The sequence below is a fragment of the Lathamus discolor genome, chromosome 3, assembly GCF_037157495.1.
Source record: "Lathamus discolor isolate bLatDis1 chromosome 3, bLatDis1.hap1, whole genome shotgun sequence".
In the NCBI taxonomy this organism is placed as follows: Eukaryota; Metazoa; Chordata; class Aves; order Psittaciformes; family Psittacidae; genus Lathamus; species Lathamus discolor.
Window position 1 is genome coordinate 143,786,767 of NC_088886.1, and position 12,292 is coordinate 143,799,058.

The 12,292-nt window shown below is 35.4% G+C and overlaps 1 protein-coding gene across 7 annotated transcripts in view; it reads left to right on the top strand.

Moving 5' to 3' along the window:
* The window catches only part of ATRNL1 (attractin like 1), a 543,705-nt gene that overhangs the window by 135,802 nt on the left and 395,611 nt on the right, over window positions 1-12,292 (top strand). For 6 of the 7 annotated variants that reach the window (XM_065672331.1, XM_065672333.1, XM_065672332.1 and 3 more), the window contains exons 16-18: window positions 2,694-2,907; window positions 4,620-4,808; window positions 9,773-9,991. In XM_065672331.1, coding sequence (XP_065528403.1) covers window positions 2,694-2,907; window positions 4,620-4,808; window positions 9,773-9,991 — 622 coding nt within the window. Of the gene's footprint in view, window positions 1-2,693; window positions 2,908-4,619; window positions 4,809-9,772; window positions 9,992-12,292 lie in introns of those variants that run through there. The other variant, XM_065672337.1, reaches the window with a different exon arrangement.

Sequence of the window (12,292 nt, forward strand, 5' to 3'; positions counted from 1 at the left end):
GTTTTTTCCTGTTGACTTTCATGCAGTGCAGTAGCATTCACTTTTGCTGATAAGCTTTAATGATATCAACATGCCATCTACTATTGCCAGTAGTCTTCAGTCTACCACATCATGGAATCAACACCACAAAATCGAATATGTGATTTAAGCAAGACCTTTGAGCATTTTGGTGACCTGCTTCTCAGCTATTTACCATATTTTAATCAAATGATTAAAAAATGTTTTGTATAATCTGTTTTGAGCATCCTAACAGCGTGCCCAGAGCAGCTTTAGTGATGCTGCAAAGCAATAGCTTTGATAGTGTGTATTTGATAGCATGGTAATCAGCGTTCAGGTCTGATGTCTTACACTACCAAAGAGCCAAAGATGGTACATCTGGAATTTGACATACCCATAAGTTGTCCAGATATTGCAGCTAGTAAGGAAGATGATGTCAAAAGCAGCACATACTGTAGTCAACAGTTTTTCATTTCAGGGGTGCTGATTTTATCTCCTAAGACTGCTCTGGCTTTCATCCTACCTGGGACTTTGTCATCATTAAAGGGGTTCTGAGACACTCTCCTACTCAAATAGAAGAGTTTCTTTCCAAATGCCACTGCTGCAATGTCAGTTTTAATTATTGGCCTGACATCCTTTTCACCATAGCTGGAATAAGATTGCTACTTTCTGTTATACTGATGCTGAGAATTATTTGGCAGTGCATTTGAAACAGTAGTATATTGAAGGTTCTCTTGGCTAGAATTCCTCAGCCCCAAAGTAGGCCTTTAGGCTTGGTCTAGGTCTGTATTTCTCAGCAATTTATCCTGCCTAAGCCCCTGGCATATTTTTATATGTGCCTGGTGTGCGTAGTTAGCATTCTACAGAGAGATGTCTAGAGGCATGCATAAATATCTAAGGTTTTCTGATGCATGCAGACCACGTACATGCATAGCAGTCTAGGCAACTAAATAACAAATAGGACAACAGATGTGTTATCTACCACTTTCCAGGTGCCCAAGCTCCATTTTCACTGCTTGAATCATGTTCTATCTAGTATCCAGGACTTGGGTGCTCTCACAGACACCTGGAAAGTTCGTCATCTTGGGTAGCAATGAAGTTATAAAGTAAATACAGAAGTAAGCTGTAAAAATAGGCAGTGGCACTTCTGCTGGATGTTCTTGTTGCTGTCCAAGTCTCCCAGAATGCGTCACTGCTTATGGAATGGCATTTATTAATTTTCAGGTTTATTTAAGTTTTTCTTGCGTCTCTAAGTCTCCTAGTTGCAGTAGCAATTTCTGTCTGATCATGTTGCCAACTGATAGGACAGAAGAAGGAGAGAGCATAGGGAATATGATTTAGGAATGTCAGGAATACTGATTATCTACCTACAGAGTTTTCTTTTAAAGTATCACTACTGCTATTTCTGAAGCAAAAGTAATAATTCTTTATATTTCGGTTTGGTCTAGTGAGGCAGGGGAAAAAGGGGAATGCTCTGATCAAGTGTAAGAAAGAGCTCTGAAAGATCTTGCAGTTGTGGATTACACCTCAATGGGAGAAGAAAGATGTGAGATCAAAGAGGAAAGATCTCACAGAGAGATGATGGCAGTGACTCTTGGTTCACTTGTGAAATTTTGCATAGGACCTGAAATACAGTGGGTTCCCTTTAGGTACATTATAGTGTTTTACTTACTTTGGCATGTAAACCAGTCAAGAACTTTTATTCACAGTCAGTTCAACATCTTTACTGATAACATCCGTCCTTTGCCCAGTGCAGATGGCTGAGTTGTTTGTACTCTAGTATTCACCTGACACCACATACATGCCACAGCTGTAGTCTGTCTCTGTTCATTGTTAAAATGAGGTTAGTTAAAACTGATGGCATAGAGATTACATGAGGAAAAGTGTTTGCTTTCAGTATCTTGGGATTTTTACAATGATAGGAGCAAGAAATGTAGATTCAGGCAAAGGCCTTTATTCCTCAAAATCTGCTTTTTCTCTTGATAATTGTATAAAGAGGAAATTATAAAAATTAGTAGAATTTTTGATGTTATTTTACTACCACATCCTAATTATTTTTTAAGAATTAATGCTTTTTATGGTTTTTAGACTAGTTTTCTTAATGGCTTAGAAATCAATAATAAAAGTGTTTTCAGTACGCATTTGAATGGCGTTGGAGTTGTGAATGTGCTGCTTGCATCTCTCTTCGAATTGCCTAAAGATGTTGATCAGTATCAGCAATACAGATTTTAGAGGATGGATTACTTATCCTGTTTTTTCCTGAGCTTTGATGTCGGTGAATTGCTGTTATGTATATTTATTATCTACATTGGCCTAGAAATTAATAAATGGTATAGCAGCTGCTGGGAAAAAAAAACTCAACAGTTTTATTATGACCAATTGGGCTGTTTTCTGACTCCATGTCAAATATTATAATCAGAATTGCCTTTGAACAGTATTGACAGAGATTTTGGGTAGAACAGGAGCATATGGTGGGTAGGGGGTTTTATTTTTTTGGGGGGTGCATTTCAGCAAGGTAGAGCAATTAAGAACTACAGACAATGATTAGATGACAAAGTGAGAGAAGAACATGGTGAATTGCCTAAAAATGTGAAGTTGCTGCTGAGCTATTCTTTGAAATGTTTTAACAACAACAACAACAACAACAACAAGTCATTGAACTAATTATCTCTTTTTTCTTTCATTCTGATTTATAGAAAATTTCACCTTGGGTAGGTTTACGCAAGATCAATATCTCCTACTGGGGATGGGATGACATGTCTCCTTTTACCAATACAACTCTGCAGTGGCTTCCTGGAGAGCCAAATGATTCTGGCTTCTGTGCGTATCTAGAAAGAGCAGAGGTGGCAGGGCTGAAAGCAAATCCATGCACTGCAATGGCTGATGGTCTTGTGTGTGAAAAACCTGTTGGTAAGCCATCTCTTATACTCAGTTACAGTTACTGTCATGATTAGCAAGCTTGTTTGGATTTTCATTTGGTTAAGAGAGATTTTTGGACAATTTAGATTAAATAATAACAAAAAAAAGGATTTAATTATTTTTTTAAATCTAGAACTTTAATGTAGAAAACAAATAATATTCCTAAAGCAGGAAATATTTATTTGTGAATTAGTTTACGTGGCTTAGTTTGCATTACACCAGAAGTTTTATAAGTTGCCTCTAAATTGGTAGTAGTCAGTGACAACAGTGATTGAGTGATTGTAGTATGAAAGTGAATGTGTACAACAAGTCTTATGTTGAGTGAGATTCGAAAAGAAAATATTATTCAACATTTTAGTGGTCTGAAAGGCTGACAAACCAGAATTCTTATTTCTGTCTTGTAGGCTTACTTGTGTGTGAAGATGACTATGGCAAATAGTCACTTGACAGTTCAGATTAGCATTTTTGTGCTCTGATTGTCCTGTGTTTCTCTTCATGGCTGTGTGGTTGAGCACATGAAGTTCTTTAAACTTCCCCTTCAGATTTGCTTTGTACATTGTTTGTGCAAAACTGGAAAATAGCTGCATTGTTGGTGTGTTGGGACACTGCCTATCAGTCTCATGGCGTTGCTGTGAAATTGTCCATGTTGTTAACCTGCATAACAAAAGTGATCTTACCAATTCTTTATTCTCTTCAAAGCAGTTCCAAATAGTGATGTCATTGCAAAGTGTGTGTAGTACGTTTGTTGCTGCTGCCATATATATTTCCTAAAAATGTAACCTTTCAGTGTTCTTAATATATCTGAGGATGAAGACTGGTTTGGTAACTTGGCTGGTATTGAATATGAATCAATAAGATATAAAACCATGCTAATATATAGGAGGGCTTGATCCCAATGTTTCACAAGGCTTTTCTGCATGGAAAATACAGTGTTACGTGCACTCTTGCATTCCTACCTAAGAATTACTATGCTTTTGTTGTACACATAACAGTTTTATTTTAAATCAAAGCACAAATCAGGAGTTTTAGGATATAGAAGCTCTTTTTGTGTGTTATGAATTTCTGAAATGACATACAACATTAACTCAGTCAGAATGTGATCTCTAATAGAGAAAAACAAACAAAAAATATCTGAACCTGAAAAACCCTTAACAATTGAAAGAAAACCCCTTCAAAACAAATCTGTTCTGCATTGAACAATGTTCCTTTTGTTACTTTCCCATTGGATTCAGGTTACTTCCATGTGTATGCTGTACGGAAAAATTTTAGGGGATAAGTCAGTCCCGAGTAGAATATTTTTTGCTTATACACTGTTGAACTAATGAGAATGATTGATAGCTCCAGAACTCTACTGTACTTGTTATAGGAGTTTGAGATGTATTTTATCTCATGGATGTGCAAGTAAGCAACTATGCTGATGTTACCAGGCAATGAATATTAAATTATGTAAGTATATAGATAAAATTGCTGTGAAATGTTTCAAATGGACTCTTAGAGCTATAGTGTGACTCATGCTGAGTATTACTTAATAATTTTTATAAAACTTTATTATAGTTTTATATTGTAGCATAACTTTGGGTGAAAATATTTATGGCCATTTAAGGACACAACCGCTTTCACTTTAACAAGAGTTGTTCTAATGGAACATGTCATTAAAGGAAATTGAATCTGTGTTCAAAATTATAAATGTGATTCTTTTCCAGTCAGTCCCAACCAGAATGCCAGACCCTGCAAAAAGCCATGCTCCTTGCGAACGTCTTGTTCTAACTGTACGAGTAATGGCATGGAATGTATGTGGTGTAGCAGTACGAAGCGATGTGTTGACTCAAATGCCTATATAATCTCCTTCCCATATGGACAGTGTCTAGAATGGCAAACTGCCACATGCTCCCGTGAGTATCTTAATGAACAGTGATCCTATTAAATATACTGCTATATTTGTTGCCACTCAAAAGTGCATCTATGAGTAGAATTCAGCACATTGATTAAAGATAAAAATTATTTCAAATGAATGACTTTATATAGCTACTAATGTGAGCAGCCAATACTCTGTATGCATTTTCTAGATACAGATAAAATACTGGCAATTCTTTTCTGATGAAACATTTAGCCTTCTGAAACAGCAAAAAGCGCTATTGTTTTCAATAGACTTATACAACATTAAGTTGTTAAAATAAAGAGGTTTATTATTCTATGATTTATTTCATAAGGTGAGACAGATTTAGTGTTTTTAAGAATCTCATTCATTTTGTCAGATTCAAAATAGTACTTTTTCCTAGCATGCAAAGATGAAAATAATGTTACAGTCATGATAGTAGTCTTGAGAATATTGTAACACAGATGTAAACCAAATGGTTTTGGTCTTCCTTGGATTCTTCTCACTTGCCAATGCTGATTATTAACCCTTGCAGATTATTTATCCTTTGTGGAAACAGAAAGAATTCTGTTAGGCCAGCAGGTACATAAAGATGTGCAGGAAACTTGTCCTGTGTGATCAGGCTGGGTCAGGCTGTATTAATGTTCAAGGTTGCTCGTTTCATCCTTTTGAGATAAAATACAAGTGATTTCTTACTTCATCAAGCAGTGAAGGTGCTTCCCAGATGTCCCCTTTGGAAGCATAATTCATCAGAAATTGATACTATGCTTCTCTAGGAGAGTAAGAAACCTACTCATTGTACCTTTCAGTGTACCATTCAGCTGGAGCTACTTCTTTCCAAGTCTGTAGTGACTGGACCTGTTAAGTTCAGGAACATTCAGTTCCAGTGTGAATCATAGTGCCATAATTCATGTAGATGCTGGAGCAAGCTGCCTGGTGCCTCACATTTTTGTCTCCATCATAGTTTATTTAGAGCAATTCCTCAGTCACCTTCCTACAGAAGACTGGTTCTTAGTATTTTTACCATCCTTCAAGATTTGACTCAGGTATTTTCTACCTGTCCAGTGGGACCCAAACTTAGTATGTAGGACTTCTGAAGTGTACTGTTGAACTCTGTGGCTCTTCTCTGTGAGAGTGTTTTTCTAGTTACTTCCAGCTTCCTTTCCCTTTTTTGATATCAACATCTCTGGAACGTTTCTGGATACATTGTGTCAGGATGGATCAAGTTGACAACAAGAAGCAACTTGCTGCAGGGTCCTAATAACGTCATGATTCCATTTAATAGATTACGGATACAAATGCAAAAAAATATAAAAGGTAGTTACTTGATTTCGTCTAAGCCTCAGGAAAATATTAAGTAAAGTAAGGTCCTGCCTTGTCTGTAGTAGGAACCATTTATATAATCTTATTTTAGGAGAAGAGAATGGCTATATATACCAACCCCCTACAAATGTCTGGGTTAAAGGAAACTAAGGCATAGGAAAATTTTTCTTTCAGGTAAAACTGGCCAAGTCCCTTTATTCTTCTTAGTTAATAGATTCCTTCTTTATTAAGAGAATCATCTTAATTAAGCGATTCCTTCTTTGTTCCTAGTAATTGTAGAATATAATGAACGAGCACAGTGTTGATTTGTTCTGATAAACTTTTATGCTTAGTTAATTTCTGGTGTTAATACAGATTCTAGAGTCCAGGTGTGGACTAAAAGTAGGCTTAACATGGTCCTTGGGTCCTTCTGTCCTCTAAACACAGTCATCAGCCCATATTTGGCGTAAGAATAAAAAATAATAGGATCAGTTAATTTCTTGTCCCATATATTTAGGATAATAAGACCATAATTATGTAAAGGTTTCTTTCAGCAGTTCCATAAACCTTTTTTTTTTCACTCCTGTAAGGACTCAATTTTGCAGCTTCTAAAATAATGATAGTGTGTTGTGGTGTAAGATAAGTAGATTGAAAGTTTGGAGATAATATTGACAGAACGCATATGTACTATGCTTAGCTTTTTAAAATAGCATGTGTTATGTCAGCCTGAACTTTTAATCATGTTTTTGTTTGCACACTGTGCAAATTGAGTTTGTTTTCAGAACACAAAAAATTGTTCTTAATATAATTGTCGCTTTTATCAGGTCTGTAAAAGTTTATATTAAATGGAGCAAACAGGATTTGCTATGTACTAGTTCATCATTACGTAAAGGCAGTTTTTTATGAAAACTTATTTTCTATTCAACAACTTAAAACAAACATAAAACCACAATTGTGTGTCCATAAGCAGGTTTGGTTTTTTTCAGAGTTTTAAAGTTCTAGGTATTTTGCATTTAAGCAAGAAAATGTTTGTCCAAATGGAAGGTAGTTCAGGCATTGTTTCACTCTAAATGACTTGAAAACTTTCGTAAATAGATGTAACATTATTGCTGCTGAGGTAATGAAGTATTAAGTGTATTGTCTTATGAAGGGGTAGTGTTTCTACTTACTTGAAGAATGAAAGTAACTATACCTTTAAAAAACCAACTTTTATTTTGATTTTGACTGATTAATGAGGTTTTGGATGTTTTACTCTGAATGAAAAAAAAAACAACACAAGCATGTATGATTTCAAAGAAAAAATATAACAGCTGAGAGCTTCACATTTATTTTCACAGCTTGGCATTAAAATGAAGAACGCTGTTTTATTGGTGACATTTTGTCATTTTAATACCTGATTGCCAAAAAGTTGCATTCCACTCTTTCCCCACATCCTTCCATTCATTATGGCTTTTGATTGAATAGCTGGCAGTTGAGCAGTCTTGGACCACCTCTAGAATTTCAAAGGAGGAAAGAAATTTCTGCCTGAATATTCTCTTTTCCCATAAACAATAATTTCTCTGCTCTCCTCAGTGTTTCAGCTGAATGCAACTACAGAGATTATCTGAGGATTTTCATTTTTGTTTCTGTTTTACCTTCTATGAGGATGGTGCAGTTGATACTTCAGAACTGTTTTCTCCTAGCTTCATAAATAACAGCCTGAGAATTGTGTGAATCATTTACAGTGCATCTCTGAAAGGGCAAGCCAGTCAGTACAGTATGGAAGTCTTTATTTTCCTGTTGATCCTCTAGTGTATTCAAACCAGAAAATTTGTAACATTCAACTTCGGATCTGATGAGGTCTGGTGTAAAACTGATCCTTCACATGATTGATGTTGATTTCCAAGAACAGTTGAAATACCTCCATTCCTTTTTTTTTTCCATAGTTGGGAAACTTCAAAAATGTCCTTCTTCCAAGTCTAATGACACAAGAGCTCATGCTCCAGCTTTCTGCACTGTTGGAAGTCCTTTTGAGATCACATTCAGGTTCTTAACTGCCTGTTTTCTTGGTATCTGCATATATCTTTAAACTGCTGGAGTATTTTTTTCTGTGACAACTTTCATAAATTTTAAACAGTTTTAATAATTGTTGAAGTCTCAGTAGCTGCCTTTATTCTGCTGTCAGTTGATTTAATTGGAAACAAAATTGTTCTGCTTAAGTATACCCTTTACAACATGGATTCAGGTGTTGCCTTTATGGAGTTGAGTTGTCCAAGTAGCTGAGATCATTAGTTGGATATAGTGTCCTGGCTGCAGCTGAGCCACATGAAGAAATTACACTCATGTAGAAGCCATTTGAGTGTCCTCCAAAGAAAACCCCACATATCTTTAAAGTACTTTCTTTTTCTTCCTGGTAGAATCTTCCTGAAGCTCGTTTATGCTTTTAAAATTTGTTTTTAAGTGTCCTCAAACATAATGTGACAAGAGACAGGGACTCATAGTGATCAGTGTTCTAACAATTCTGTTAGTTTCATTCAGTATTACAGCGTTAATTTAAAAAGATGTAGCAGAAAGCTCAAATGAGCTTGAGAATGCCAATGGTGTTCCTGAAGGTACTAAACTGTTAATTTTTTGTTAATAAGAAATAGCAGTAACCTCGGCATAGTCATGTTGTTTGATTCTAAACAGGCTTAAAATATGAGGCAGACTATTTAATGAGAAATTAAATAATTTAAACATAGTGGAATATAAAAGATTTAGGGGGAGACTTGATTTTTAGTATGCAAATCAAAATGCTGATTTACTCCTAACAGATGAGACTCTGAAGATATAGTTCAATTAAATGGGATGGAATTATGACTTGTAGCTTAAGATCCTTTAGTTTTGGGAAGATGTGTATTGTTGGCTCATTACTGAAGTTCTGTATAAGAAAATTGGGTTGTATTTGTAGATGAATTCTCAGGTGTGATCTCAGGATACTTTGTGCCACCAGAAAATTATAGTTTGAATTACGGGTTTAAACTGAAACGCGGTAAATTCAGGTTAAATATAAGGAAGAAGTTCTTTACTGTAAGGGTGGTGAGGCACTGGCACAGGTTGCCCAAAGAAGTGGTAAACGCTCCATCCCTGGCGGTGTTCAAAGCCAGGTGGGATAGAGCTTTGGGTGACATGGTCTAGTGTGAGGCATCCCTGGCCATGGCAGGGGTTGGAACTTGATGATCTTAAGGTCCTTTCCAACCCAAACCAGTCTGTGATTCTATGAACTATCACAATTTTTTGATGATTATTATCACTTTTATTTGTGTTATTGACCTTGCCTGATTTCTAGTTTTCCTGTAGGAATGGTTACTTACATCAGGAAAATCAGCAATATATGCATAACATGATATATATTAATACAAAGCACATACTGTATATTTTTATCATGGGATTTGATGAAGATGTGTAATATTGTTCTACCTCATTATTTTTGTTGATTTGTAATTTTTGTTGTTGCGTTGTGGTGCACTTGCTGACCTTTGAAGAAGTACAGCTTTTAAAGAAAATGCAGATACTCTTACTCCTGTTACTGAAATTTTTAGTATGTGGAAGGAAATAGAAATGTAAAATTGGGATTGTAAAATCCTAGCGTCTCATTTAGAAAAAAACCAACGAACCAAAACTCCCTCTTGCATTAATATTATATTCCATGTAATGCAGCTCAAAACTGCTCTGGACTGAGGACGTGTGGACAGTGTTTGGAACAGCCTGGGTGCGGATGGTGTAATGATCCTAGTAACACTGGAAAAGGGCAATGTTTGGAAGGATCATCACGAGGCCCAATGAAGGCAGTTGGCATGCACTCTAATGAAATGGTGCTTGATGCTAGTCTCTGTCCAAAAGAGAAAAACTATGAGTGGTCTTTTATCCAGTGTCCAGGTAAGGCCTGCATCCATTCTTTATTTTGTATGAGATAAGAAATGTTTCTCTGTTTAAGTATCCCAAATTAACATAATTATTTTGAGTAATACAGATAACATTTGCATGAGGAATTTGTATTTCCGGAATATTTCCTAAGTATGGAGTTTGTTAGCCTCTTGTTCACTGAACACAAATGTGCTTCCTGTCGTGCAGAGTCGCATATGAAATTTCATGCAAATATTTTAATCAAAACTGCCATTTTTTTTGTAAATAAGTTTCCACACATCCCGTCGTTTTACTTTTTCAAATCTAACAATATGAATTTACTCTGGCTCTTGCTTTCTTCTGGCTTCTGTATCCATCACAGGAAAGCTCAGCTATGGAGAAATTATCTATAAGTAACTGATGATGCCAGGAGGTGTGAACTTCCTGTATCCCTGGTGCTCACACCACAGTCCAGCTGGCTGTGAGAATAGGAGGCTGCAAGTCTCTGAGCTGTGCCTCCCAGTACATCTCTTTCACGTTTGGTGTAAATAGAATGTATGCTTTTATCATCTTAAAGAGAATCTAAATTTAAGCCACACTGATATGATTATAGTGTTTTAATCATTGGAAAAGTAAGCATGATGTCAGGTACTTTAAGAGGGTTGAAGCTGAGCTGGTACAGTTCAAATCCTGAAAGCAGCGTGAGAAGCAGCAACACAGTAGTGCAGGCACATGAAAAGCCCACTGGGGAGTTTGACAGACCTGCAGTGGTAATTTACAATAAATAATACCATTTAGAAACTTTTTTTTAGAATAAATGGTGTAATTGTGCTAAAGGCATTTTTCCAGCAAGTGTTCCTACTGCTGATAAATTTGGAAGCTGGAGCTTCTCTAGGATCAGAACTCTTACGGGTGCATGCAGTAATGTTTGCTGTGATGTATGTGTGCTAATATATATATTTATAGGTAATTGTGTGTAGCACTGTATTATTTAGAAAGCAGAATCTCTGAAGAAGTTTTTATTTTGGTAATTTTTTTTTTTGTGCAGACATGGAGAGTAGATACTTACTAAAGTTTTAGAATAATGAAGTGAAATGTAAAGCCAGATGTAAATGGTCTAAGTTCAAACTGAAGCACTCCCGTCTATCTAACACGATTTCCTGAACCCAGAAGCCTCTAGTAAATTCCTGGAAATAGGAATACATTTCCATACATTACATTATATGGGAACTTCATTACTTACTCTGTTAGAATGCAGCTATGCTTTTATTTTTAGCTCGTACAATTATTAGACTTTCACTGCAATACACAGTATCTACCATTGGTGAAATTGTAATGGGTAATAATATTGGTTGTCTAAAATGTTTGAGTTAACAGATTTCACCCTCTTTATTAGTTTAATATTTATTCTTTATGGATAAAGTTCTGTAATCATTCTATGTTCTAACCGTGAATTCTCTGAAGTTTTGAATTTAAGAGGCAAATTAAATTTGATTGGTATAGTCTGTAGGCTTTTACTTAAGCTTTTCATTTTCTTAAAATACTGTCTGTAATGGATTGTATTTATACAGTTTATTATTCTTAGCACAGCAATCATTTGATGTTTTTGAAATAGAATTGATACCAAGGCTATATAAGCTTATGGAACAGCTTTCAGTTTCAGTGAAAATAAAAATAAATAGCTTATAGAATGTAGCTTAAAGATTATTCTGTCACACTGATGAACAGTTGGCTAAACCATTCATGTTCGTTCATGTATGTACTTATGTTTTCCTTGTAGTTTGTATCCATGTTCTTTATGGTGCCTTTAGGCAGTTGTGTTGGTTATAAGTGTTTTAAATTCATTATCATTCTCTGTTCAGATCTTTAAAGGTAATATTCATCACGTAGCCCAAGTTTGTCTTTAAAGTCTAAATTTCTCTGAAAAGAATTGTGAACTGATTATAACTAGTTAGTTTAAAACTAGATGAAGTACCTTTACCCTAAATCCAGAGTGTAATGCAGGCACACATTTTATATATTTTCCTAGTATTAAATATTTTCTTAAAGCTAGAATTATCAACAATTTTCAGCATCAGCAACCATTTCAACTGAGAGGTCAAAAGCAAATTAGACATAAAGTTGTTTATATCCTGAGCAGCCTCACTTGAAGATTCAGCTAAATCACATTTGTATGCATGAGGAAAATAACTGTTGCTGCTACTAATGTACATTAAAATCACTTAGAGAAAAAAATTACTTCTACAAATTTAAATTGTAGTTCTCATTCAAAGGATCATTACAGTGTCTCATTATTTTAATTACTAATTTAATTATTTAATAGTGATGTTTCCA